At 41.6% G+C, this 27,489-nt stretch overlaps 1 protein-coding gene and 1 long non-coding RNA gene across 2 annotated transcripts; one reads left to right on the forward strand and one right to left on the reverse strand.

The window, feature by feature from the left end:
* Positions 1–182: 182 nt before the first annotated feature.
* LOC124070588 lies at positions 183–25,843 on the forward strand. Its single transcript, XR_006845211.1, has 2 exons — positions 183–414; positions 24,420–25,843. It is a non-coding gene; the product is annotated as an uncharacterized LOC124070588 (long non-coding RNA).
* Positions 12,037–27,098, reverse strand: ywhag1 (3-monooxygenase/tryptophan 5-monooxygenase activation protein, gamma polypeptide 1). Its single transcript, XM_046410589.1, has 2 exons — positions 26,846–27,098; positions 12,037–13,555 (listed from the first exon to the last, which is right to left on the reverse strand). The coding sequence occupies exons 1-2, from the start codon at positions 26,930–26,932 to the stop codon at positions 12,899–12,901; spliced, it is 744 nt and encodes a 247-aa protein (XP_046266545.1). The 5' UTR covers positions 26,933–27,098; the 3' UTR covers positions 12,037–12,898.
* Between the last annotated feature and the right edge of the window lie 391 nt (positions 27,099–27,489).

Here is a 27,489-nt window from a genome sequence, read left to right on the forward strand (position 1 = left end):
ACCGCTAATGGAACGCTAGTGGATCGCTAGGACACTGGTATTGATTGAATGGTGAAGATGAGTGGACACATTCTGTTGTTGCATGGAAAATTAAACATTGTATGGAACAGTGGAGACTCGTGAACTCATTCATGATCAAGAAAGGAAAGTGGGACAACTTAGCGCGTCAGGAGCTGGTAGTAGACTAAGCTCCTATAACATTAGTCAAAAAACCAAGCAACGTTGGATCCTTTTTGGAAACGTTCGGCACGGACCGGAGGCGTCACAGGAGGAGAGCGGCTGCCAGGCGTTTGATCTGCTACCCGGAGGATGTTGCAGATTCGTGGCTATTATGCACGGGGGCTACCGTGCGAAGGCTAAAGCGGCTAGCAAGCATCGGATCAGCTGATCACCGCCCGGCGCCCAACGCGTAAGGTATGTGTAGCACTACACCGTAATGGCCATTTAAATCGCGTGCACACGTAAATCCAATGCACTGGTAACCGACTTGAACAGAACACAGACTTTGCGTTGACTGATTAAATTACGAACTATTTGCGGACTGGCTGACTGGTCGCCATGTCGGACATTACCGGAACTGAAGTGCGGTCTGCTAGTAAACCGGGCAGTGTGACTAGCGAGATGAGAACTCAAACTCCAAAACGAGTGATTAAACTCACTGCTAAAGCACTTGCCGAGAAATTGGACAGGCTGCAGAATGCTAGGAAGGCAAAGCTAAACAAAGCAGCCACAATAAGAAAAACGATTCAGAGTTGCATGTTAAAATATGAAAAAACACAGGTTCAAAATGCTCTTGGGAAATTGGTTGATTGTGTGTGAAGAAGTGAAATGCTTGCATCAATATTTGTTGTGTCTTTTACCATCTGATGAAGCAGAAAAATACGACACGTGGTATAAAGCAAAGATGCTGTTTAATGATGAGTGTGTCAAAAAGGTAAAAGTGTGGGTCTCTTGCAATGAAGGTTGTGTAATTGATCATGAAAATGTTGAGGATAACATAAATCCCAATGACAGTGTTTCCAATATTGGGAGCACACGTTCGGCCAAGAGTATTAACAATGGTAGGTCCAGTACCACATCCTCTGCACGAGTTAAAGCTGAGGCAGAGAGAGCTGCACTTGTTGCTCGAGCTGTGATTTTAAAGGAACAACATGCTTTGGAGGAGCAGGAGCAACAGTTGTGGAGGAGAAGGGAGCAGCTTGATATGGAGGTTGAATTAGCTGCTTCGGCTGCTAAGCTGGAAGTGCTACAGGCTTTAAGTCAGAAAGGCTCTCGAGTAGCCTCAAATGGCATGAGTTCCTATTTTGAAAAGGGAAAAAGGAAACTTAAATCAAATGAATACAAACCTGAAGCGTGGAAATCAACACAACAACCGCATGAGTTAACAACATGGACGCTGCCATCAGACAAACTACCATCACAGTTAAAGGAGGAGGAAGCCCATTCTACAAGTCAACATAAACTAACCATCATGCACAGGCAAAATGAGATCACCGCCGCCCTGGTACAGCAGCAACGCTCGTTGACACTTCCATCACGAGAAATCCCCGTGTTTGAAGGGGATCCTCTCAAATATGGAGCGTTCATCAAAGCTTTTGAGCAAGGAGTAGAGGAAAAGGCCGGAAAGGCTGATTGCTTGTATTATTTGGAGCAGTTCACACTGGGACAACCAAGAGAGCTAGTGCGCAGCTGCCAACATATGGACTATGAGCGTGGTTATGCTCTGGCAAAAGCCCTCATTCAAGAACATTTTGGAAATCCATACAAAGTAGCAGCAGCTTACATGGAAAAGGCTTTGGTCTGGCAGGCAATAAAAACTGAACAACTGAAAGAGCTCCAGGCCTTCTCCTTATTCTTGCAAGGGTGCTGCAATGCAATGGAGGAGCTGCAATATCTGGAAGAATTGGACATGCCTTTGAATATGAGAGCCATCGTCACAAAATTGCCGTACAAAATGAGAGATGGAGGACTGCAGCACACGACATCATGGAAAATACTCACCACAGAGCTCGGTTTGGTGACTTGGTCATGTTTATTGAGCGACGAGTGACTGGGGGTGACATGGTGACACCTGGGGACCTGGCAAAGTGGCCTTACCTTTCTAAAGTTCACATCCCATCTATAAAGGCGGAGGCAGACCTTTTGATTGGGACCAATGCTCCCAAGTTATTGGAACCTTGGGAGGTTATAAACTCCAAGGGGGATGGGCCATATGCCGTTAGGACAGTACTGGGATGGGTCGTTAATGGTCCACTGAATGGAACCAGTGGTACTATGGAGGAAGACCTGCTCTCCGCCACGCTGAACAGGATATCTGTGTGCAGACTGGAGGAAATGTTGACCAAACAATATAACCATGATTTCAGTGAAAACACTAGAGAGGAAAGGGAAATGTCGAGAGAGGACCGCAGGTTTATGCAAATAATGAAACAGTCAGCAGTACTTCGCGAGGGAAAGTATTGTCTGAAATTACCCTTCAAGAAGACAGAGGTCTGTCTACCCAATAATTTTGCAGTGGCAAAGCAAAGGATCCAGGGCCTGAAAAGGAGGTTCCTTAATGACAAGAGCTTGCACCAGGAGTACACAGAGTACATGAGTGGGCTCATCAGTAAAGCCTATGCAGAGAAAGTATCTCAGAAACTGCTGCACTGTAAGAAAGGGAAGGTATGGTATATTCCTCACCATGGTGTTCATCATCCTAGGAAAGGATCTCTCAGAGTGGTATTTGATTGTGGAGCCACATTTCAAGGTATATCACTGAACAGTGAACTCTTGCAGGGTCCTAACCTTACCAGTTCACTGCTGGGTGTTCTGAGCCGCTTCAGACAGGAACCTGTGGCCTTTATGGGTGACATTGTGGCCATGTTTCATCAGGTGAAGGTTGCTGAAGAGGACAGGGATTTTCTGCGCTTTCTCTGGTGGCCAGATGGGGATGTCACAAGGGATCTGGCGGAGTACAGGATGACGGTTCACCTGTTTGGTGCAGTGTCATCTCCCAGTTGTGCAAGTTATGCGGAAAACTGCTGATGACAATCATTCTGAGTTCTCAGCCGAAGTGCTGAAAGCCATCAAGCAGAATTTTTATGTGGATGACTGTTTGAAGAGCTCGGCCACTGAGGGAGAAGCTATCCAGACGGTAAGAGATCTTATTGCTCTGTGCAGGAAAGGAGGCTTCACCTTGGAGAAGTGGATCAGTAGAAGCCTGTTGCAGACCATCACGGAAGATCAAAGGGCCAAAGACCTAAGGGAGCTGGATCTGGCCTGAGATGAGCTTCCTATGGAAAGATCTCTGGGCTTACAGTGGTGTGTGGAGACAGACTCTTTCAGGTTTAAGTTGGAAGTAAAGCAAAAGCCGTTCACCAGACGAGGGATGTTGTCTATTAACAGCTCAGTGTATGATCCCTTTGGGTTCCTGGCACCAATCACTTTGCCTGCAAAAATGATGCAACAAGAGCTCTGTAGGAGAAGTTGTAGTTGGGATGATTCTTTACCACAGGACATCATGCATCAGTGGAAAAGGTGGCTGGAGGATCTGGATCTGCTGGTAGCATTCAATGTGAGCAGGTGCATTAAACCAGCAGACTTTGGTGAACTCAGATATGTCCAGCTACATCACTTTGCTGATGCCAGTGAGAGCGGCTATGGAACCGTAGCATACCTTCGAATGTTAAATCCACAAAATCCCATCCATGTCTCCTTAGTGCTTGGCAAAGCTAGAGTAGCTCCACTGAAGGCTGTTACCATTCCTCAACTTGAGTTGACAGCAGCTGTCCTTGCTGTCAGGATGGACTTGATGTTGAGGGCAGAGTTGAAATTACCATTGGAGGAATCGGTATTTTGGACTGACAGCACTTCAGTGTTGAAGTATCTTAACAACGAGAACAAACGCTTTCATACCTTTGTAGCCAACAGAATTTCCACCATCAGGGAAAATTCTGAAACTTCACAGTGGAGACATGTTGGTTCAAAGGACAATCCAGCCGATGATGCGTCAAGAGGGTTGCTGACTTTCTGAAGAGCAGCAGGTGGATTGAGGGACCCACATTTCTTTGGAAGCATGAGGAGGAATGGCCTAAGACTAGGCTGGAAATGTCTCTGGATGTCAATGACCAAGAAGTCAGAAAGCAGGTAACAACGACTGCCATCAGTGCTAAGGTCGTGTCTACTCCAACAGACTGTCTCATTGCTTATTTTTCTGATGGGAGGAGGTTGAAGACAGCAGTTGCCTGGCACCTCCGGTTAAAGACCATGTTGTTGACAATTGGATGCTTCTGTGGTTAACCAGGAAACCAGCCTGGGCAGGAGGCAATGTGTGGCTCCCAGGAGTAGCATTTTGACATTGGATGACCTGTCGAAAGCGGAGATTGCTATCATTCGCTATTGCCAGGCACAAAGAGATTTCTGCTTTCTCATCTGGAAGGACAACTGTGAGTCGACAGAGTACTTCCCGGACAAACATGGGCTGGTGCGTTCGGTAAAATCACAGACTAAATCAAACATCATAGAACGGCCAGTGACCAAACTCACTTTGTTGCATGAAGTGTAAATCTGTTGTTCTGGATGAATTATGTATTATAAGTTTGGCTCTTTTGTTGTATTTTTGTTTGAATTGTTATGTTAGTTAACATTAACAATTAGGGGCCGGTGTGTAGGAGCCAAACACAATGTTGGGAAACACAATGGGGAAGCATGGAGATTGTATATTTGTTGTGGGTACCACAAGGGGCGCTGTGGTCGTTTAGGCCATCCAAGGTATAAATGTAATGGGAAATTGGGGGCCATCAGGTGTTGTGTGACCCCGGAAAGGCAAATGGTTGGAACAGTGGAGACTCGTGAACTCATTCATGATCAAGAAAGGAAAGTGGGACAACTTAGCGCGTCAGAAAGGTCACTCCGGGGTCAAACCCCTCAGGAGCTGGTAGTAGACTAAGCTTCTATAGGCCTTCTGATCGCTACACAGAGCCATCGTGCATCAGGTTTCATTAAAATTGTAAACAAAAAGTGCATAAAACATTTCTTAAACGCTGTGTTCTTTAGTAACAACCATCACATCAATGGGAGATATGAACATCAACAGCAGTAGTATAGTGGGGTTTTTTTTCTACCTAATCAAGTGACCTTCACCAGACAGCAGCGTGCTGGGGATGTCAGTTCACCCCCACAGTGACACGGTTACCGATCTGTGGACTAGTAGGCTGAGTCCTTACTTTCTGAAGTGAAGAAATACGCCCATTTCTTCTCTTTATGTGCACTGAAATGTTTCATAATGTACCAAAATTGCATAATTCCATCTTACAGAAGGTCTCTCATTATTTATTCATACCCAGATAGATGAATAATTGATGGAGATGAGCTCTCTACTCTCGTCTAAGCAAGGTCATTTAAAACAATTGCACCAGCCGTGGATGCTAGAGGGTGAATGAAAATATTATCAAATCTGCTGGAGCCAAAAGCTGTGTGTATGATACTGTTTACCATGACATGTTATTGGCACACTGTCAGTTGGTCTGTCAGTTCACCACTTTGGTCCACACTGAAATATCTCAGCAGCTGTTGGATGGGCTGATATAAAGGTTTGTATTGGCATTCATGGTTCCCTGGGGAAGAATCCCATTGACTTTGCTGTTTCCCTGACTTTTCCTGTGTCGCAATAATGCCGTTGGATATTTGTGAAATATTTTGACAGCTACTGGATAGTTACATGAAACATGCTCTAGATATTTCAGATCCCCAGAGGATGGACTTTAATAACTTTTGTGATATGCTGACTTTTCATTTAGTGCATCATCAGGTCAAAGCATGTTAGCGTGCTGATCTTTGCTTTTAGCTCAAGACACTGCAGTACCTAAGTACAAACTCACACACCCACTAACAACATGGCTGTAGATTCTTAGTTTTGTATAAATATACACTTTTGTATGGGTAAACCCCTTACAATTTGATGTATAAATAGAATGATTGGTCCAATTATGAATCCATAATATTTGTTATTTTCTACCTTTTCTACCACACTGAAGCATGGCTTACACTCCTCAGGACTCTGGTTTTCATCACTGCCATGATGCTTTGACTCGAGTTACATAACTCAAAATGGTTTAAGCACAGACCTTGTTCTTGTAGCCCCTTTCATTAGATATTCATGTGATTTTATGAGACACTCTGCAAACTGGATCCTAGAAATTCTAAAATAATGTGCCTGAATAATTTATTCCAACAACAAATTAAAAAAAAACATGCCATAAAGTAAGTTTTTTTTATTTTTTATTTTTAATTTTTAATTTAAGTTACTTTATTAATCCCAAGCTGGGAAATTACAAGGGAGACACTGGGAGTCCAGTACAAAGAAAATAGGCCCCACATAGATTTATAGATTTTCATGACATCCTTCACGTTTTTGCTTGTTTAGAATGTGTATAAGACACATACAGGGAGACAAACTCACACGGTCAGTAGATAAGTGAGGAACTAGGCCAGGGGCAGCCACTGGAAATTACATCACCAAACCATATCAGCTGAGGGCCCCGTTGCAATCAATACACTGCTGAGCTACAAGTATGAAGCTAATACTGCATGATACTTTGTTAATGCTCATCTCCCTCCAGTTAATAATCAGTCAACACAGTATATAATAAAAGTTGTGGCTGGTGACGTTGTGAGTGGCTGATGGTTTTCATCACTTGTTTTTTTGTTTTTTTTTCCTTGCTCCCTGTCAACTTCCAGTCATTCGTGTTGCGTGCCAGCCCACTAATGCACATTCTAAGTCTACTCTTGACTCCAAAGCTGCAGGGGAGATCTATTTATAGAGTGTTCTGCTATGCACTGAGCCTCCAGCGTGCTGTATAGTTACACAGGGCAGATAGCAGACATGAACTGGTGCTTTTTCCCCCTATGGTCCCAGACCTGTAGTGACTAATTAGCTGATTATCAGCCGTCTTCCTCTCAGATGTTTCTACAATATTTGACTGTATTATACGCACAAAAATAGATCAATATTTGCTGAACATCATATTCATTATACATACATTTATAATGTATGCAAGCAGGGTCATTTGTTTTCAGTATATGTATGCGCTACACAGTGAGCTGTGCCATTCATGGGAGCCAGGCAGGCACTGCTTTAAAACAAGGCTGCACTCTCTAAACCACTTAGCATTTCAACTTTTCCTCTTCCATGAGTCACCATTTCCTTTCAGTTTAATGCAGGCCTAAATTATTCATGCCAATCCCCATCAATCCAGCAGCTATCCAGTCCTTAAACCAGGGAAGTGCCTTACGCGAAGCACTGTTTGCTACCGGGCTGCTGATTGGACTCCTCTCAGACCTCTACATCCTCCCTGCACTCAGGCTGACAGGCTGAAGAGGGCCGGCTTTTACCAAAGAGGTTCTCAAGCGATCTTGAGGTCTAGTATGGGCAGATAACTTAAGAGAAAATTCAGCAAATGTGAAACCAAATTGAATTACCAGTAATAAATAGTATGTCTTTTTTTTTTTTTCACAACAAACATTTTGGCTTGTAGTAAGATCACACATGTTACTAATAATGGGATGCCGTGAGTTGTGACAGTGACTCAGCATCTATTAATTCCCAGACCCTGAGACAGCCACCATTAAATGTTTTATTCATACCTACTTTCCTACTTTTCCTCCTATAACATCTTAAAATGTCGTCTGTGGATAAGGCCTATAGCTGATATTTTAAGACAAAGCTTACAGCCTAAAAGATAATGAGGCCGTAGTAGTTTCCACAGCTTTCTGGCACCTGTGCCGATCAACTGTGACAAAGTGCAGAACTTATATGAACCTAAAATATAAAACATGTAAACGGATTTACTGCAAAGCTCATAGTCCTTTGGCAGCTGTTAAGACCGTTAAATAGATGTTAAATTTGTATTCTGGGACCGCATTAAGATCCACACCGTGATTCGTTGGACCGAAAACATATTCTACCAGCTGTAGAACAGAGAAAAGTGTGTGTTGTGCTACATACAGTGCAGTACAAAACTCCCTCACTGATGGTGTTAAGTCTGAGAGGTCTCTGGTTGTACTCAAGGCTGTAGGTAGACTCTCTCATAACTAGTTAAATGCTCTATGTGTTTTTTAAATTTCTTTAATAATTACCAGTACACCCCTGTATTTACCGATGAGGTCTGCTGATATGATGCTACTACAGCAGCAATATGGTGGAAAGTCCAACACTGATAAAAGTGAAACAGCAGAACAGCTGTAGATCAGAGAGCGGGTTACACTCGTGGGTTTGGCAGCAAAAAATGTTCTCACTAAGATTTATTCTAGCATGAGCACAACCTAAATCTTACTTACCAATTACTAATGTGCATTAGATTTACCATGCATATTAAACCTCAGATTTTACCAGCTGTAAAAGCATCTGAATACACATGTAAAGAAATTAAAATCTTGCTCTGTCATAAATCTAATGGTCCTTTTAATGACATTTAATGTTCCAAATATAAAAGCCATCTTTAAAGCACACTATAATGCCATGTCTGACTAGGTCACTGCAGATGCATGAAACATTTACACACATTTTTCATCATAAAACACGAACTAGGTCTAAGCACTGATATCTTCAGTGAGCATGAGGACTTCAAACCTCTGAGGAAGCACTCAGAGCAGGTGGTGTGCTGATTTCCCCTTAGCAACAGTTCATGATTGGCTTGTGACAACACCTTAGACTGAGGAGTAGTCCAATCATATGAGTGTGTTGATTGCCTTTCAACCAATTACTACTTACCAGCTGTTCAATAATTACTTCTCCCTCAATGATTGAAGATGATAATTAGTCCAATTGTAACTCTTCTGACATCAGTGTACAGCATTTCTGCACAGTCATCCCTGGTTTTATGAAATTTATTCATTGTGCTCAATAACAATTTGCTTTGTTATTACTTACCTGCCTGGAAATGTATATGTTAAGGCTAAGGGGAAAATGGTGCTCTCTCAGTAACTTCCAGAAAACTCTGTTATGTTAGCATATGAGGTAACTAAAGTTACACTGCCTCTATAGTTTGACAATATATTACATTTGAGACTAGACTAAGGTTAATTTTTCTGTACAAGCATTGTGTGTGCATTGTTAATAAAAAAAAGAAAAGAAGAAAAAATAGCTATTTTGCATGCCTAGAACAACATAGAACAACATAGAATTAAGACCAGTGTTATTGGCTTTATCTGTTTTTAATCTGGTTTGATGGAAGTAAGGCTGTCCATTTCCTGTTAGCATTTTATGAATAATATAGTCTGAATTTATTACTGTGCTAAGGCATTTCCAAGGTATTTGAAGCCTTAAATATAGTCAGATAAAGAGGAAACATTCCAACAATTCTCAGAGGGGATATGCATTTGGACCATGTTCCTCAATAATACCACATTTGTACCATCTAGTAGTGAAAGAGCTCTCATCTTTATTAGCTGTTCTGGCAGCATTAGTATTATCTGTCTGTCGGTCCGTTCTAGCACTGGTTTTGACAGAAATCACTCAACAACTATTGGTTGGATTTAAGTCTAGAACAAACATTCATGTTCCCCTCAGGATGAATTTTAATAAATGACATTCATTAGGTCAAAATTTCAGTTAGCAAGTGCTCACTATCACATGAAACTAAGATAGAGAACATTATATCTGCTAAACATCAGCATGTTAAACGTTGTCACTGTGAGTGCATTAGCAAGCTTATCTTAGCATTTTAGGTCAGGACAAAACTGGGTCTTATTACAGTCTGGCAGAGGTGCCAGCACAGCACATTTGATTAGATCTAAGGACAGTCTAATTGAAATAACATATTTTTCACATTAACTGTACTGCAACATTTCCCTTATGTTCCCCATGAAAGAGTTTAAATGTGTAAATGAACAATTCAAGAGTCTATTTTACCCACCCTAAGTGTAGCCTCTGGGACAATGATAGCCCATCAAAAGGGCCAGTTTGGCCCACCAGATGTTGATGACCAAAATGAATTTTAAAAATGACAATACTGTTTGTACAGTTTCATTTATAGTGAGCATTAAGTTTACCACCATTAAGTTTCAATTTTGGCCTTCCAAAGGGACAAAGCTTGGGCAACCTGGGTGCAGAATAAATCATAATTTGAAGTGCAAGAGAGAAGAAGAGCCGGAAATCCAATATTTTGTATCCTTGATTTCAGGGATGATGGTGAACCAATACTATTTTGCATTGGTGAGCTGTGGATGATCTACGCTTTAAATTTATAATTATATTAACCGTGCCTCTATTTTCCCATACTTTGTATTTTCAGCAAATCCCACGTATGTGAAAACCTACTTTGCTATAAAGATGCATCTGATTTGAATTTATTTTCCACTTTTTGTGAGGAATCATATGACTTAAAATACATTACCTTCTGCTTTTTCCACCAATTGTAATTGTAATGTTAATTGTGCAGGTACTGTATTCCATCTTAATAGTCTATCTTGTGAAAATCACTTCATCTTAAAAAGTTAATTAAGCAAAACGGAGAAGGGGGGGTTCACGTCATCAGATACGCTGACTCCTGTGTCATGTGGCTAGTGTAGCAGCCTCCAGAGTTCATACTCCTGCCAGCTCCATGATGCAAGTATTAATCATGCCTTGTAAGAGACCTTCATGAGTCTGAGACACACCCAGTAGACTTTTTTTGGTTGTTGGTTTTGAAACTATACAGCTCTAAGGACAAATACCCAATCACAAAAGCTGAATATATTATTTGATATATAAAAAATTGCTTTGAGGCGGTTCTTCTCTGCTGTTTAAAGAGTCATCTTCTCCTGAGGCTAATTACCTACAAACACTTCCTTTCACAATATTGTAAGAATAGTCTTAAATTTGACCACCAACAATAACAGAAACTAAGTAGAATTACTCACGTATTGTCTGCAAGTATAATTTTGAGGTACTTTACAGTCACTACAGGAGAGTAATAGGTGAGTCACACAAGCCCAGTCTGTGCATGCCCACAGCAGTCCTACAAAAGAGTCTCATCAGGAAGCAAGGATAGGAATAGGAAAGGATGATGGACCTACCTTGGACCTGGACAGCAGTTTACAGAAAAGCTACAGCTTAATAATTAATAGCTCCACCTTAGCCAGCTATATTTAAATTTCACTTCAATATTGATGCACCAGTGATACATTGATGTAATTTATTAAAACGGCAGCCCCAAAATTACTTATTTTATTTAATTTCATTGTTTCTCTTGTAAATCAAATGTAGCCAGAAGAATTGGGCATTTCTTACTATTTAATTTGATCTATTATTTGACTGCGTTACTGCCAATGGACCAATACATGGAAGAAACACACTATCACATATCACAAGCCAATAAGTTTTCTTTACCCTTACCAAGAACGGCATGTCACCATAGCGATGTCCGTAACAGATCAATTTATTGTTAACAATCACTGTTTTGGTATAGCGTACTTCAGCAAATGGAGTAAAGAAAACACAGATTAAAATAAGGTCTAGCTAACAATCGCAATAAAAAGAAATAAATAGAAAATAATCCGATTAAGGTCTAGTAATTCCATGTTCATATGAATACATAACATCTACAGTATAAGTTAATAAATTGAAGCTACTGTATAAATACATCACCAGCATGCACAATATTGTATTATGGAGAATATTGGAGCAGTTATCATCTTACACTGAAGAAACAGTATAATAGGCAAGTGCATTTCTTGACCAAGAAGAAACTGAAGACAAAGTAAATCCACAAACCTCAAATCTGCTTTTAGAGCTTCCACTTAACATTGCATGTGCTCTGTCCACAAGTTATACTTAGTTCACTAATCAAGCCTGTGGTTCCTGGTGCCGTTTCAGAGATCCTACTGAATGTTATGAAGATAGCATAGTTGGAGTATAAGGGTGGACTCATGATATTGTTCAATCAGCACATTTTCTTAAATTTCAATTCCTCTTTTTTGTTTTCCCCATCTAGATTTCTGTGAACCAAATCATTTTCTACAAACATAAGGAGTCAATAGAGGCTGTTATAGTAACGACAATACTGACAATAAGAATTAGGTGTCCAAAAACAGTTAATTTATTTAATAAAGCACATCAGCACATGAGAGGGACAAGCTGCACTAAGTTTACTTTATGAATTTGTCTTTTTAGTTACAGTATGACTGGTTGACTGAGCCGGACACATACCTGACACAAAGCAAACAAAAACATTTTTTATGTTATCTTCAATGACAGAGACAACCTTTTTTCACTCAACGATCATAGTGTGGTGCAACTAAAGATGTCGGTACGGTTGAAGTTACACGATGAAGTTCGACACCCATAAAAGCCTGTCGTCATCTCTGTAACCCGTCTGTCTCTCTCACTCGCTCTCTCTGTCTGTCTCTCTCATTAAGCAAGGCCATGACATTCAAGGTTACTCTAATTTTCTTGTTGCTCAAGCATCGAAACTCAATCTCAGAATGCTCCTCCCCTCACCAAATACAATAAGACAGCTCAGCTTCATTTGCGCGATAAGACCAGTCTCTGCCAGTGTGAAGGTATCGTTACCCAATAGTCACACTGTGATGAATGACATACCTCTTGCTTCTAAAGTGGTATTTTGGCAAATGCTGCAGAGGCTACCAAGGAGGGGGTTTCACTCTTTTATTTTTTTTTTTAATTGTAAGTTATATCTCAAACTAAAATTGTCTTCCCACCTCCTACTTTTTTTTTTCACTTTAAATTTGTTGAAAAATAAAGAACAGCAGCCGCGTTAGTATCATCGGCTAAACTGGCCGCCGATGTTCCACTGCCCACCCCCCCACCCCTCCTCCCCCCTTTTTTTTAAATTTCTAAGAACTTTTTAACTATTATTATTATTTTGTCATCATTTGTGAGCGCGCGTGTTTTTGGCAGAATGAGGTTTTGGACTCTTTAGTTGTTGCCCTCTCCTCCCTCGTCGTCCTGCTGGTCGCTCGTCCACAGCGTCAAGTTGTCTCGTAGCAGCTGCATGATGAGAGTGGAGTCTTTGTAGGAGTCCTCGTTGAGGGTGTCCAGCTCGGCGATGGCATCGTCAAAGGCGGTCTTGGCCAGGTGGCACGCCTGCTCTGGGGCATTCTGGATCTCGTAGTAGAAGACGGAATAGTTGAGAGCCAGGCCCAGGCGGATGGGATGGGTGGGCTGCATGTGCTCCTTGCTGATCTCGTGGGCCTCGCTGTAGGACTTCTCGGAGGACTCCACCACCGAGGCTCTCTTCTCCCCCGTGGCCACCTCAGCCAGGTAGCGGTAGTAGTCGCCCTTCATCTTCAGGTAGAACACCTTGCTCTCATGCTGCGTTTCGTTGCAGTTCTTGATCAGGAAGTTGTCGAGGAGGTTAAGCACGTCCTGGCAAACGGCCTCCAGTTCCTTCTCGATTTTTTCCCGGTAGGCCCGCACCATCTCAATCTTCTTCTCATTACCGTCGGCTGACGTCTTCTGCTCAATGCTGGAGATGACGCGCCAGGATGAACGCCTCGCCCCAACCACGTTCTTATAGGCAACAGAGAGCAGGTTTCTCTCCTCATTGGATAGTGCTTCATTCAGTTCTGTGACCTGGAGAAACAAAAAGGGAAGAAGAATATGCTTTTTGTTATCTCTGTTGTCTTCTTTATGTCAAATATGTAAATATATGTCTCGATAATGTTCAACAACTGACTACAGGACTGTTATAACCTGTTACATGCTCCAGGATATGGCTACTGATACAAAAAGAAAAAAATTCAATCCTCTGAGCCCATGTCAAAGTACAGAAATTACACTTAACAGCATCAGCAAATACATACAAAGCTACAACTCTGAAAACTGTCACAGATGCCTCTGAATTCTTCCAAATTCTACAAACATCCAAGGCAACAGTGACTGCGTCAAGCAGAGTAAACCACGCCTTCAACTCACTGCATCACCCTCTGAGGTGACTCCTGATTGGCTGTCTGCGGCTCTGAAAGCTGGTTTTGTTTTGTTGGGACAGGCCTGTGTCTGGCTGGGGGATTTAATCCTTTATACCCCACTGGGACTGTGCGGCAGAGGCATCTTTACAGACCTTTTCTGAGTATAAAGCCTGTTGTTACTTTCTTTTTCAGCACAGAATTCAGTTCCATAAGCATACCACAGCAGGGGGGCCCCGGTCGATCACATGGAACAGCTCTTCACAATGCCGTTACTGAACGCTACATCTGTCATCATTAAATTACATTGTAGGTTTAAAACTGTGCTGAAATTCCTTAAATAAAGGAGGCTGGCTTTATTTTTAAGCTCTATTTCTTTTACTATAATATACTTTGGTTGCCAAGACACAGCTTGCAAACCTAAAAAACATAAGGTTAATTGGTGTTGGCAATACTGGTACATTTGTTCAGCATTTATAAACTCCACAACATCTGCTTTGACCTAATCTTAATTAAGACAAAGAAAAAATGAACTCTTCGTTAACAATGACAAAAGAACTTCTTCTCCATTAGGGTGATTAAGACTTACAATCTACAGCCACGCTGCTAGTACTGAGGAACGCTAGAGCTTTGAGAATCAGCATACTAACATTCACATATTTGCCACATTAGTTTAACACGTTAGCAGTTGTTAATTAGCAATTAACTGCATGTCTGGACTCAGGCTGACGGAAAGGTCTTAGACCACAGACCAAAGTATTGAACAACTTAAAACTTGGATGAGATGATGGCACAACAGGAAAAGTCTATTTCTATTATCTATCTAATTTATTACAGCTCATCCTGAAAGGGGCATAAATGTCTGTAGCCAATTTCAGCAATCCACCACACTGATGTAGGAACGCTTTTCTCAAAAGTCAGACTGATGGTGAAACTACAGCAAAGGTGGGACCACCACTTTGGATACATCATCTGGGGGTGTTAAACTTTTGTGCCAAGCCATTTGAAATATTTCACAGAATAAATGAAAACTGTGACATATTGGTGGTACTAAATGAAACGTACAATGTCTGTACAAAGTTTCACAGCAATCCATCAGATATACATTTCTGTCTGAACCAAAAAGGTGGACAACCTGACATATAGACATTAACATCCATACAGTCATGGTACTATGGCTGAATTTTCAGCCATGTTTTTACATTTAAGGTAAATCTGTTTAGTGTTTGAGTATCATCTTATTTGCCTTCTCCTAACTATCTAGGTGGGGCAGTGCTATAAAGGCACCAACAGGTCAGGACAGAAAAGCTTAAAACCTGTGACCAATGGGGTGCATCACAGTCACTGTGAGCAAGCAGCTGTGTCATTTTGCTTAGGTTTCACTCCACTCCTGCACACATTAGCTACTAATCCCTCTTTCTAGTTGTTACCATAGTCTCTATTCACACAAACATATGACTAATTGAGTTCATCTGATTCCTTATATCTACTCACATCTTTCACACTCAGTGATAGGTAAAGTGGCAATCAGAGGAATACAACAGACCTGATCATCCTCTTTAATAACATTACTGGTAAAAGGGAGGGAATGGAGGGAAAAGACCAATCAGTGATGAAATCTCCTGTTTCCATGGCAACTGCAAAATCTGCTTTGTGAGCGAGAGCCATACTATCTGTGTTGGAGACACTGGCCACAAGCTGCTAATGGCAAGAATGCTGACATGGCTGATGGTATGGAGGAAGCCGCAGGACAGTGGGCGGAGATAAATGCAAACAAGCAATTTCATCTCGCACCTTTCAGCCAACTCACAGGGAGTCAGTCCTGGCAATGTCATTTCCATGGCTCAGTGATAAAAAAGCAAGCAACCTGTGCATGAAACCACAAGCAATTGTTTTCACTTCAATCATGCTTCAACCTTACAAATAATATGCAGGGACTGAAACGTTAATCAGCTGGTCTGTCCTCCAAACTTACAGAGAACAATCTGGCTGCCCAGAGGATGAACCATTTCATTTTGTATTGATTGCTCCTTGAGCTCCCTTCACCTCCATCAGATCACTCATTTCAAACACAAATGGAAAGTTTGCCATAACATCTGGTACAGAAATTCACAGTGCCTGGAGGAGTAATTCTATCAAGTTTGGTGATGCCCTGATCTTTCACCCAGTGATACCAGAAAGCCCAATTTCCCCCTTTATATTAAGTTAAATATTATAAGCTTTTCTAAAATTTGCAGATCTTCACGGTTTCTTGGTGTTCCATCAACAAGTCAAACTCTAATTTGGTTCACGACCAAACTCCTGAAAACTAATGGCATTTGACAGAGACTGAGCCTTACTGATTCTCGCTCTGTTCTGAAGTCAATACTACCAAAAATCTTACAACCTGTATCCCAACCAGTATCTCATGACCTTTGTTCGCTGGTGCCACATGAAGATCAAATCATCAACGTGGTCCAAAAGGTAACCACATTGCCAGGAAATTTTTACATTTCATGCTCCTCACAAGAAGCACCTCTTTGAATGTGATCAACCCATGACTTGTTCTGTGGTGCAGCCTCTGAATATGAACCAGAAGGACTGTAGACTTTTGTGTTTGCTCACTAAGGAGTGTCTGACACGACGCTGTAAAATTTACAACTAACATAAATACAATGACCCCTGTACTGAAAGACTATGAAGAGAGACAAACAATAAAATGACATCCGTTGCGTAATGATCCCACTTAGGAGTACAGGAGTAAAGTCACCCTGCCCCCCATCAGTCATTGCTGAAGCACAGGCTCAGCTCTATACCGCTCTATACCTTAGAACATCAAATTACAATTAGCATAGAGCATCTGACCTACAGAGAATGCAACCAGCAGAGTAGGTCAGTGCCGGAGCAACAGGGAGGTCAGAAAAACAAGGCCAAACAGCACGTCTGTAAAAACATGGCAGCCTTTGTTTCAGAAGGCTGCAGGGTGAGCAGAAAGCCCTGACGGAAGCTGTGGTGTGGCGATGACAATAGAGCTCTGTCTACCCATAAAGCTCATCAATCGCGCCTGCTCTCTCGTGACTCATCCTTGCACAAGGCAGTCAAACTTCCAAACAACTGAATGTTAATACAAACGAAGGCCAGGCCGGACAATCAATAATTTCCTCTTTGACAGCTCTCTGCATGCCCATTAATATACACAGGAGAGGCACAGTAAGAGCAGCAGGGCTGGGAGAGTCAGAGGATATGTTGGACCCAAGAAGAAGCAGGGTTAGACCTCAGTGCTCGCTGCCTTACATTTCCATTTAATGGATTACAATTCACATAATGAAGGCTTTCCACAGTCCCTCGGCTCCCCATTTTTCTTCCTGCTCCACGCTTTCCTTCTGTCTTTTCCTTGCTCATTCGCTCTCACTCCGCGGTCTCTCCTAACCTGATGTGACAACCCCCCTGCCGACTCTCTTTCAGGCAGCAGAGCACAAAGGCGTCGTGGACTACCTGACGTCACTGGCGGTGTGAATAGAGCTAGAGCCTATCGCTAAGAAAAAGGGGGATGCAAGGCAGTAGATGTGTGCGCCTTAGTGATGGTGGTAGAGAGGGCAGCCTCAAGAAGCTCTTTGTTGCTATGCTACCACGTATGAAAGTAGTTTTTCTTGCGATTACAGCTGATAAAGGGCTGATAACTCAAAAGAAATGAGAAGGATGTGCAGACCTAATTAGGCTGCTCGACTAGCATGGAGAGAGCTCTGTTAGTCCTGGCTCTCTGCTGTGAAAAAACAAGACAGAGAAACAGGAAACACACAGTGAAGTGAAAGTAAGACATGCTGGTACACGTGTCAGATATCACTGGGAGTAAGTTTTAATGGGTAAAGAGTAAGACACTGTCATGTTCAGACCACACTGAATGTGTTCTGCCTTAAAGGTCAAATGTGGATTATGATGGCACTTACTAATTCATTTGTATGACAAAAAAACAAAACAGATCTGACTGAATATTTTATATTGCACTCTTTTTTTTTTCCAAATGAAAGTCAGTCAGTGCAGTCACTAAGTCACAGTCATTTCCAGATCACGGTTTGGAAGCACTGCAGTATCATCATGTATTGACTAGTGGTGTTACTAACAGTGACAGTAGTGATATTATTGTGCAATTGCATTACTAATACTCGGTCACAGACTGTTTCACAGACTGAAATGTCATACTCCTGTTTTTAAGGAGGGTGAGTCCATCTTCTAACTATCTCAGTCTTGTCAAAATCACTCTGTTTGTACTTAGGTCTGTAATAATCCTGTAAATGCATTCAGGGGCAAGAAATCCCAAACAAATAACCTTCATCGGGCTGCCAAAGCCATAGAGCCACAGCTTCAACCATTGTTCTACAAACATAAAATGCAATGTTCAGTGATATTTCACTCCATGAACTAAGAAGACCAAACGCAACAAACACAAGAACCTAGCAGAAAATAAAATAAGGGAGAAATGAAAATATATATTTTTGAAACAGAAAGGATGTTAATAAAACACACTGAAGATGGTAGAACAGTGTCCCTGTTTGCTACAGAGTCCTTGCTGACCATGCCTCTTTTACCACGAAAGCTTTACCATGCTCTGGTAATTGTATCACAGTCATACTTATTTACTACATTATTAATTCAGGAATGGGGCACTGACAGGTGATTCTGCCTCCTTATAAGATTCTTTTACAATTATTCAACATCTGTGGGTGCTGGATAATGACAGTAGCTGTTGCCATCTCTCTTCTCTGAATAAAGTCTCATTTGAATTCTGAAGGAGAAGAGTTCAAACTTAGGAGAAAGTGGGCGTTCAGACTGGAGAAGGATCAGAAACTTCACCAGGATTATACAACTTGCCACAGTAACAATGATTTTCTTTTGTCGTGAAAATCTTTGCATAAACTGGTAGAAAATAAAACAGCACCTACTCCTTCTCCCTCATTACAAATATCAGAATGTATGAACACGTAAATATTTTTCATTTCACATGTTTAGGATGTCTCCTACTTCACAGTAAAGTCCATTCTCAGTGTATGTTGGAGGCTTCAAGTCTCTTGAATATGTTGAATACTAGACCAGGATTGACTTCCAAAGTATTTGCATTGTCACAGATCATGTTCATAGACTCTGCCTCTTAAAAATCAGTTTTTCACTGAGCACAGAGGAAATGTACAGTTTTCATCAGAGTGAAGCACAAATATTCAACTGCAGGTACAGGAAGAAAAACTTTTTCTTTTTTTTTTTTTTTGGCCAGAGGGGGACTTCAAAAAATGTCTTAGTAAATACTTAATAAGGATATGTACTCAACATATTTGTTACTCAGTTTAAGAGTACACAATGCACTTTGGTAAAAAACACTGAATGTAAACAGAGACTTTGTTTAGAGGAAAACTTCACCAAGCTGTAATAATGCTGAGCTGACGAGCTGGCCTTTAACACACTGTAACATGGTCACACTGCACCTGATGGTCGCTGCCGTTGCTGTAAAACTGTAAAGTGTAATTCTCAATAAAGAAAAACAAAAATAAGATTTTTGGTGTGAGGAATGATACTTTTTTAAATACTAATACTTAATTTTTTTTGTGTGGCTAAATTGCATGCAAAGACGTAAATTTGCGAACGATGTGACGAGTGTTGCGTGGTCCGCAGACACATCGAGGAATTATGAGAGTTTTATTTTAAACTTTTGAGATGACAAAGTTGATTTATCTTGACTCTCGCTTATCATCCTGCGTGCAACAGTGAGCAGCAGACATACCTATCGTCGTGTGTTTATATACTGTTAGCTGCTGACTGGAGGGGAAATGTACTTTACTTCATGAGTGTACAGATAGAACAGTGGAAAAAGAAACGAGAGAACCAGACTCTCTGCAAAGAGCTGAGTTCAGGCGCTGGTTAAACTAACTTCAAACACGTAGACAAACATACACCCTTGTCTGCCGTTGCTAGATGGCATACAGCTAATGTACAGCAAAGTATTCCAGCAGTTTAGGGTGGATAAACACTGCAAAGCACAGGTTACATGTATAAAAAGAAATAATCTTGCAATCAAGCTTGTGTACGTAACGCAAGGCGAAAATTCACTTCGCCTCCTGTCTGAACGCACCATTAAGAGGAAATAACAGGAGGAGAAATGTCAGTGTCCTACAAGCAGACACCGGTCTGAACTTGTTTTCACACAGAACACTGAGAATATGTTTTCAGTGCCCAGAAAGGAGCTACATGAATACTCTACTTATTCCTGTTTTAAGCTGTTCATCTTCTCCTTAGTACTACATTACAACTGCAGGGCAGATGTGTCAGCGTGAGCCCTTATAGAGCCGCTAGCAATTATGTCCCTGCATTCGTTGACAGTTGGAAAGCAAAATGGAAATAGGCATCATAGAACCTGGATGATACTACTAGTTAATAAGATATGTTGAACTGGGAGGTGAATATTACTCAGTTCAATTCTACCCAGATTGCTGCAAATGTAAGTAAGGCTCTCAGATGCTGTGAAATGAAAATGAAAATGATGAAAATGATTATAGAGTGTGGAGGTGGGTAAAGTGGGCGTTTTTCGTACTGCCTTTGTGACTCACCCCTGATTCAAGACTCTTTTCGGGACACCTCGAAATGTCCTGAGGTGACAATGGCTGCATTCATAATTAGGTTGAGGTTCAGGACGTATGTTCATACTTCAGAAATAACGAAATAGAAGTTTGATGCTTCTTATGCCCCCTGGACAAACACTCCAAAATGAGAATGATGGATGAGGATGAACTAGAAAACAGGAAACGGTGACTGAGAGAAGACAGTCATTTTCTGGGACTATAATAACCCCATTTCTTAGTTTAGCACACTGATTGTACCAATTAGTATCTAAAATGAAGCTCACTATAGGTGTCTTAAAAAAAAAATCTCACTCTTCCCTTCTGATCAAGGGCACGTTTTGAGACTAGAAATCTCATTTGGTCTCGTCTGTACTTCCCACAAGATGCATCATCCCACTGACTCCCACTCCAATGGAGATTCTGATCACTCCCGCATAAAGCAGTGTTTTCAATAGAAAATATGTCCTGCAGCCAAAATAAGACACTGGTAGCCCAAAGACTTTGACTGAAGCAGTGAGAACTCAAAGTGGAGTATCCTGGATTGTGGATCAAGTCCCTGAATCTCTACCAGTTTATGCTGTTCCCCACAGAAGAAAACAAATCAGATGTTGGAGTGTCAGACTTGAGAGTAGGAATGACAGTGTTATTGTTTACAGATCACATTTGGGTCAGGGATGGAAATTTGAATGAATTAAATAAATATTGACTGTTACCGTCGACACAAGAAAACGAAAGGTTATCTTATCTCATTTTGGTGACTGAAGTTACAGCACGTGGATGGATATTTAAGTTCAACGGTAGCCTTTCATATTTTCACATAGAAGATTACTGCACTCCCACAATGAAGGACGAGAGCATTCAGTACATTCTGCACCCACAACATTCACAGTGTGACCTGCAGAAAGGTACGGACACAAAGCATACTGCCTCGGCTCTATCTGTGATTATACACATGTGAGAAACCCAACACTTGAACAAATACACATCTGTTTGGACAGTTCATCTTAAAATGACTGAAATGAAAGCAGCTGGATAAGTGGCTGTTGTGTTGCACCCTGAGATTTAAAACTATTTCTTAACCCAAAGCAGTAAACATTCTGTGGTGTAGTGAATACATTAAAGATACATTCAGTGTAGAGCAGCTGCAGCACAACTTATCTTTAAATACACTGAATGGACAACCATGGAAGAATAATGCACTCAGTTCATTAAGCGTGATGGAAGCCTTGGCTCTTTGTGCCATGCACTTCCTAAGACGAAGAGGAAGCCTCTCCAATTGGATGTGTGTGTGTGAGTGTCAACATTAATTCAAAAATAATGGCATCAAGTCAGCACATAATGCTGGCTATGGTTACTTGTTTAAATCAGCTTTACTGTAGTCTGCTTTATCTACTTTATCATAACGTGTGTGTGCCTTTGTAGGAACGCTGAGCAAAAGCTCTGAATTATTTTATGTCGATAAAACGAGAAGTTGGTGGAAAATTACGGGTTAGTTTTATTGAAAAAAAGCTGCATATACACATGCAATATGATTTCAGTTTATTTGATGCATGTCAGTATGAAGGAATACACAATATTCTAATCATGTTTTCCTACCAGTTGCATGGCTGTTTATAGTGTGTCTCGTAACTGTTTGGACTGGGCTTCTATTGATCCAAGACACCACATATATATCAGATATCAGAATACAGACCTCCAATTTGATAGATTTTTGTTGTATGATATCATGTAAGTGTATTTTTAGTACTACTTAATTGTATATATTTTTCAGTAACGTTATGATTGTCAGTTTGAGAATTTATCAACAGTCAGGTGAGTCATTTGAAAATCCAGCAGCCATGCCAGCAATACAATCTTAGGTGTGGTGCTGCCAGAGCTGGAACGATGCTCCGCCACTTTTTCTCTCCAAGTGAGAAAATGGAATAGTAAATGAAATCATTCAAAACACAAACTACTTGTGTTCATTTGCCAGAATTGCTTAATAACATGCTAATTACAACCTTCTACATCCATGGTCTCCTGTGGTCAGTTATAGTTGACTAATGTAACTTACCACCGCAGGATGGTTACATAACCTTCGAAAAAAGCCTCAGCTTACCAGTGTGTGTGCATACATGCCTGCATCTCAGAAGAAGGAGCTAAAGTCTAGGCGTATCTCTGCAAATCACTCACAAAAAATATAATAAAATGAAAAAAATCTCAGTTCGAAGTTACAATAAGGCCTGAGATCTTGAAGTTAAGGAAAAGGTTAGATTAATGAACAACTTCTCAGGTTGTGGTTTTGTTGGCCTATCCATAAAAGGATGACACGCAGGACATAAGGCACCACCCCCACCTGCTTTATCTGCAATCTCATTCTTTCAGTCACGTCTAAAGCTCATGACCAGGGGTGAAGGTTGGAACTTACTGTAGACTGGACGGTAAATGGTGGGACAGCATAGACCAGAGCAAGAAGTGCCTCTCATCTGCAGCTGCTGTTGCTATGGTACCCTGGTTGTCAAATGCTGGGATCAGTAATACCACTTTCAGACCAACAAGGTGAAATGGGTCAAACCCCCATCTGTGACTGGTCTGAGTGGGGCAACGGAAATCATTGGCATCCCAATCTGGATAGCACAAGAGTTGGACCACGCCCACTTTTGGTGAACACAACGCGGACATCAGCTAACGTTACAACCTGGCTAGTTTAAAAAAAGAGCGAGACAGACGGAGAATGAGTGAACAACAGAAGAAGTGAGAAGCTGAAACTTGACCCTCGTTGAGCAGTTACTTTTCATAATCTAATTCTACTCTATTTTGTGACTCTGTGGTTGAGCACATTTGTATTGAGCTGCAGCTGCAGTCTGAAGTCTCTGTAGACAGCTACGCTTAGGGATTAACTTGTGAAAGCAGTTTCAATTGAATGAGGTTAAACCCGGGATGAACACGCATTCAATAATGCACATCATACCCGGGTTTTTAATGGAAGGAGTGCAAGCCTTAGGTGGCTTGTAGCTACGCAGCATTTGAGTTCACTGCTTCAAAAGCTTGAAAGAATAACTTGACATTTACAGTTTTTTTTCTAATGGGAATTAAGGTTGGAGGTTTCCCTTAAAATGGCATGTTGATTTTTTGATTATTCAACCAGAGCAGCGCTGCTAGTCGCAAGGTAAAAATCACTGAAGTTCATAATACAAACTCTGTGAACGCTGAAACATATTTTCAGCAAAATGACAAATGCACTCCAAAAAATATGTGGCTTAAAAATATTTGGCAAAATATTTTATCTCCCTGAAGAAATGCAAAAACACTGGCATGGTCTTTTAGAGATACTGCTGAAAATCAACTACGATTCTTCTAATACACTAAATCCAAAACCGCTGTACTGATTTGGTTTACGGGCTTGCCCTTTAAGAGTGAACGATTACTGTATCAAAGGACTGAGGCACTGTGCCCATGTGGATACTATGATGTAACAGTTTCATTAGATATGCATACTGTAGTGTCGTAGTGAAGTCTGACATGAATATTCAATTTTCAGTCAATCTTGAAAATAACTCCTAAAAGGTCAACTGATGAAATTCTGCTTTCTTCACACTCTGAGTACTTCTTCATGGGCCAAGATGTGGACCACAGTTTGGGACATGTGGCTCCGAAAACATGTATAAGTGGTACTTATTTGAGTTAAATGGGGACTATGTCAATTCTATGCTACAGATCACAGTAAAACCAGCATGTAACATCAAGGGCAATTCTGTGATGCCATTATCTTCATCTTCATCCGCTGAATCTGAAGGTCCTAGGTTTGAGTTGCTAAGAGATACCAAATATTTGCAAATTTACATTTACCATAAATCTCTGCCTTTTAACATTGAACTTTCTAGTCAGAAGCAGCAACTAAAGATCTAATTTTTTAAAAATCTTTTTATTTTCTAAAAGTGATTTCACTTTCATACTTTACTTTTACAGGCAGATAAGCCTGCATCTCTGATGGGTTGCTGATCACTCATGCTGTCCCAACAGAAAGGAAGAGGACAGGCCGAACACAAGGCTGCTCTCAAATGATGTCAGACAGACCCGAAACCTGCTGATGACTCATTTTTGTTGAACGTGAAAATTCAGACAAATAAGACAAAACCACTAAACCTGTCTCTCAGTTACTGCTGGCATAAAATCACAGACTTAATCCTTTTGGTTACTTGCCACCAAACAATAAATGTCACATAACGAGAATAACATATATGCTGTTCAATGAAGATGATTTCTCTTTGTCCCTGATTTCTTCTTCAAAGAAAGAGGGACTAAATTACCGATGTCCTGTTATCTACTTTATTACAATCCTATAAAGGCAGGTGTGAATTATTGTTCACTTTGGTTGGGCCTGGTTCCAGTCCCCCTGAGGATGGGTGCAGCGCTGTGTTCCGTGATCCTGGTTATTTGGTTCCGTTGCCACCTGGGCGGTAACCATGTCTGCAGTGGCAAGGGATTCCCCTGAAATGATGGGCGAGGCAGCAGACACACCCCGCTGTCCAGTGCTGCAGAGAGACTGGCTGGGTGAGGGGCAGCTCTCTTCTCTGACTCGGCATAAATCGGGAAGGGGTGGAGCCGGGCCCCCTCTGGCATTACCACACTACAGCCTGGTCCTAGAGAGCAGCAGCACACAGCGTGGCCTTTAAACATACTGACAGCTTACTTGTTGACTCTGGGAGCCAAAGTGGATGTGCAAAAAGTAGGATCCACTATCTTGCTTCCTTTACTATTAAATAAAACTGCCCTGTACAGCCTGGGCTCACACCGAGGCTACTGCCAGTCACACTGGTACTGTTAATAAAAACAAAGAGACACAACTGTTAGAAACAATAAGTCATTCTGTCACCATTTGTAGAGGCAAATTTTAGAACTATGAGACCAAGACTACTAGCTTCTTCATATAATAGTAAAATAAATAGCCAAGGCCACCACAAATTTGTATATTCTCACTAAAAAAAGTCACAGACACAATATGAACTCCTGCTCATATATTACGGTCGTTGTTTTAAATAAAGGAGAGTGCACCCTCACACAGCACCACACTCCTCCTGCCAGTGTGTCCATTCCCTCCCCGGCCTTACAGTCCAGACAGTGCTCATACAGAGAGATGCAGCCTTTGTGAAGCCGTGATAAAACGCTGCCTATGAAATGGTGCACTACGGGTGGGCCTGTGCTGCATCTTGGCAGATGCTGCGGCACGCCTCAGTGTGGGAACCTGCTGGAGGAGGTCGAGGACGCAGGGATGCGGCTGCTACACAGCATCGATTAACACGGGCGCTCCCGTCATGTTACATTTTGCAGATCACTTTCTTTCTTTCTTTCTTTGTTTTTCTTTTTTTTTTTTTTTTTTTTTGCTGCAATATGACATCTACAGAGCTTTCTGGAAAGCTGTCCGTTCACCAACACCCACGTCTGATAGGTGAACCGTTCGTATTTTGTGCGCTGCTTCTGCGCAAATCGATTGCGATCAACCTTCAGCCAACATTGCTCTTCCCAATGCACCAAACGTGCAGTATTAAGAGGGAGGCAACCTGTTTGTTCACCATATCGACCTTAAAAAGGTGATACGGCACATTAAATCAATGGCTCATTATTTCGAGCTCAGCATCATGTAAACCGGAACACGGCCAGCAGCCTAACGATGTCACTCTCATCATGGTACCACCTAGCTCGTCCTTTGCTCTGCAACCATGCGCATCTTTCGACACGATCATGTCGATTTTCAGTCATTATTAAGCCCACATTTGAGCCAGACAAGATGGTTTAATAACGTCTTGTAGTAAGTCGGTCCGTTATTGCTTTCAGTTCTTTCACAGCCGAGCAGCCTGGTCGTTTTAAAGGAGCCTGACGAAAGGCACCGCCCCAAGATCAAACAGTCCGCATTTCAGACAACCACAATCCACCTCAGCACACCGCCAGGAAAACACTTTGATTTACTCTAAGTTAATATTTTCACTTCAACCTTATCGTACCAAAACCGCCTCACGAATACCTCTGAAATGTATGGAAATAGATGAAATATGAAACATAGGCTTTCTGGGCCTTGCAGTCCTGTTTAAAATTATGTTGCCCAAATCTTAATATAACAGTCTTCAATTCTACTCCAAATCGCGTCTTTCTCACAAATGCAGTCTTTAATCATAAGTTTCATACACCAGTTTGGCGTGGCTTATCCGCTTAACACAAAATGTGCTCGAACACAGGGGCACAGTCCCATGTCTGCGTATTACTGCCCCTCATGCTAGCTCAGCTAACTTTTACACATTTCTCACAGGGATACACACACGTCGAAGAGGCTCCATGTAACCAAAAAAAAAAAAAGATCCAAAAGGGAAAGGTCATCAGAGAGGAAGAAGCCTACTTACCGATTTCATGGCAGCTGCCATATCATCATACCTCTCCGCCTGCTCGGCCAGCCTGGCTTTCTGCACCAGTTGCTCGCGGTCTACCATTTTAGATGTGTTGTGTCGCTGTGCCGTGTGTTTCGGAGCTAAAAAATTCGGAATATGGATGTTTTAATGCAGTGTAAAGCTAACGGGTCCTCTCGCTGCAGCTGCTGCCTGCTGTCTGTGCGCCTGCCGACGGGACACCCCTCCCCCTCCGAGCACTTTCACTCGGTTGTGTCACCACCCAAAAAGGCGTGTCTTCACAGAGTGATGTAACGACCCTGGCAGTCCAAAGACGGTAGTACAGCCTATTACTTCACAGCTAGGCAATGTAGCTAATCTTTACTCTCTACATATCCATCTCGAAGACGGGTGGGCGGCTTCGTCTTCAATAAGGGCCCTGTGTCAAAATCTTTCATTATTTCTGCTCAGATAATTCTTACATTGTTGATAGGTCTCAGTTAATTCGCGTGTGGTTGGAATAAAGGTTAACAAGAGCTCAGCAGCTCCTTCGTCGTGCCATTTCCAAGTAACCCAGCCTGTAGTGACATAATGATATGTACAAGGTGTTAGGTGAAATGTTCTCCATATGGTGCTCCAACAAGATACTGAAATTTAAAAAC

Source organism: Scatophagus argus, chromosome 14 (genome assembly GCF_020382885.2).
Source record: "Scatophagus argus isolate fScaArg1 chromosome 14, fScaArg1.pri, whole genome shotgun sequence".
In the NCBI taxonomy this organism is placed as follows: Eukaryota; Metazoa; Chordata; class Actinopteri; family Scatophagidae; genus Scatophagus; species Scatophagus argus.

What these genes read in the sequence shown, in the direction of transcription:
- ywhag1 (XM_046410589.1), bottom strand. Translation starts at nt 26,932, where the DNA reads ATGGTAGACCGCGAGCAACTGGTGCAGAAAGCCAGGCTGGCCGAGCAG. An exon ending in TGGCAGCTGCCATGAAATCG is followed by an intron (nt 13,556 to 26,845) that starts GTAAGTAGGCTT and finishes TTGTTTCTCCAG; the next exon opens with GTCACAGAACTGAATGAAGC.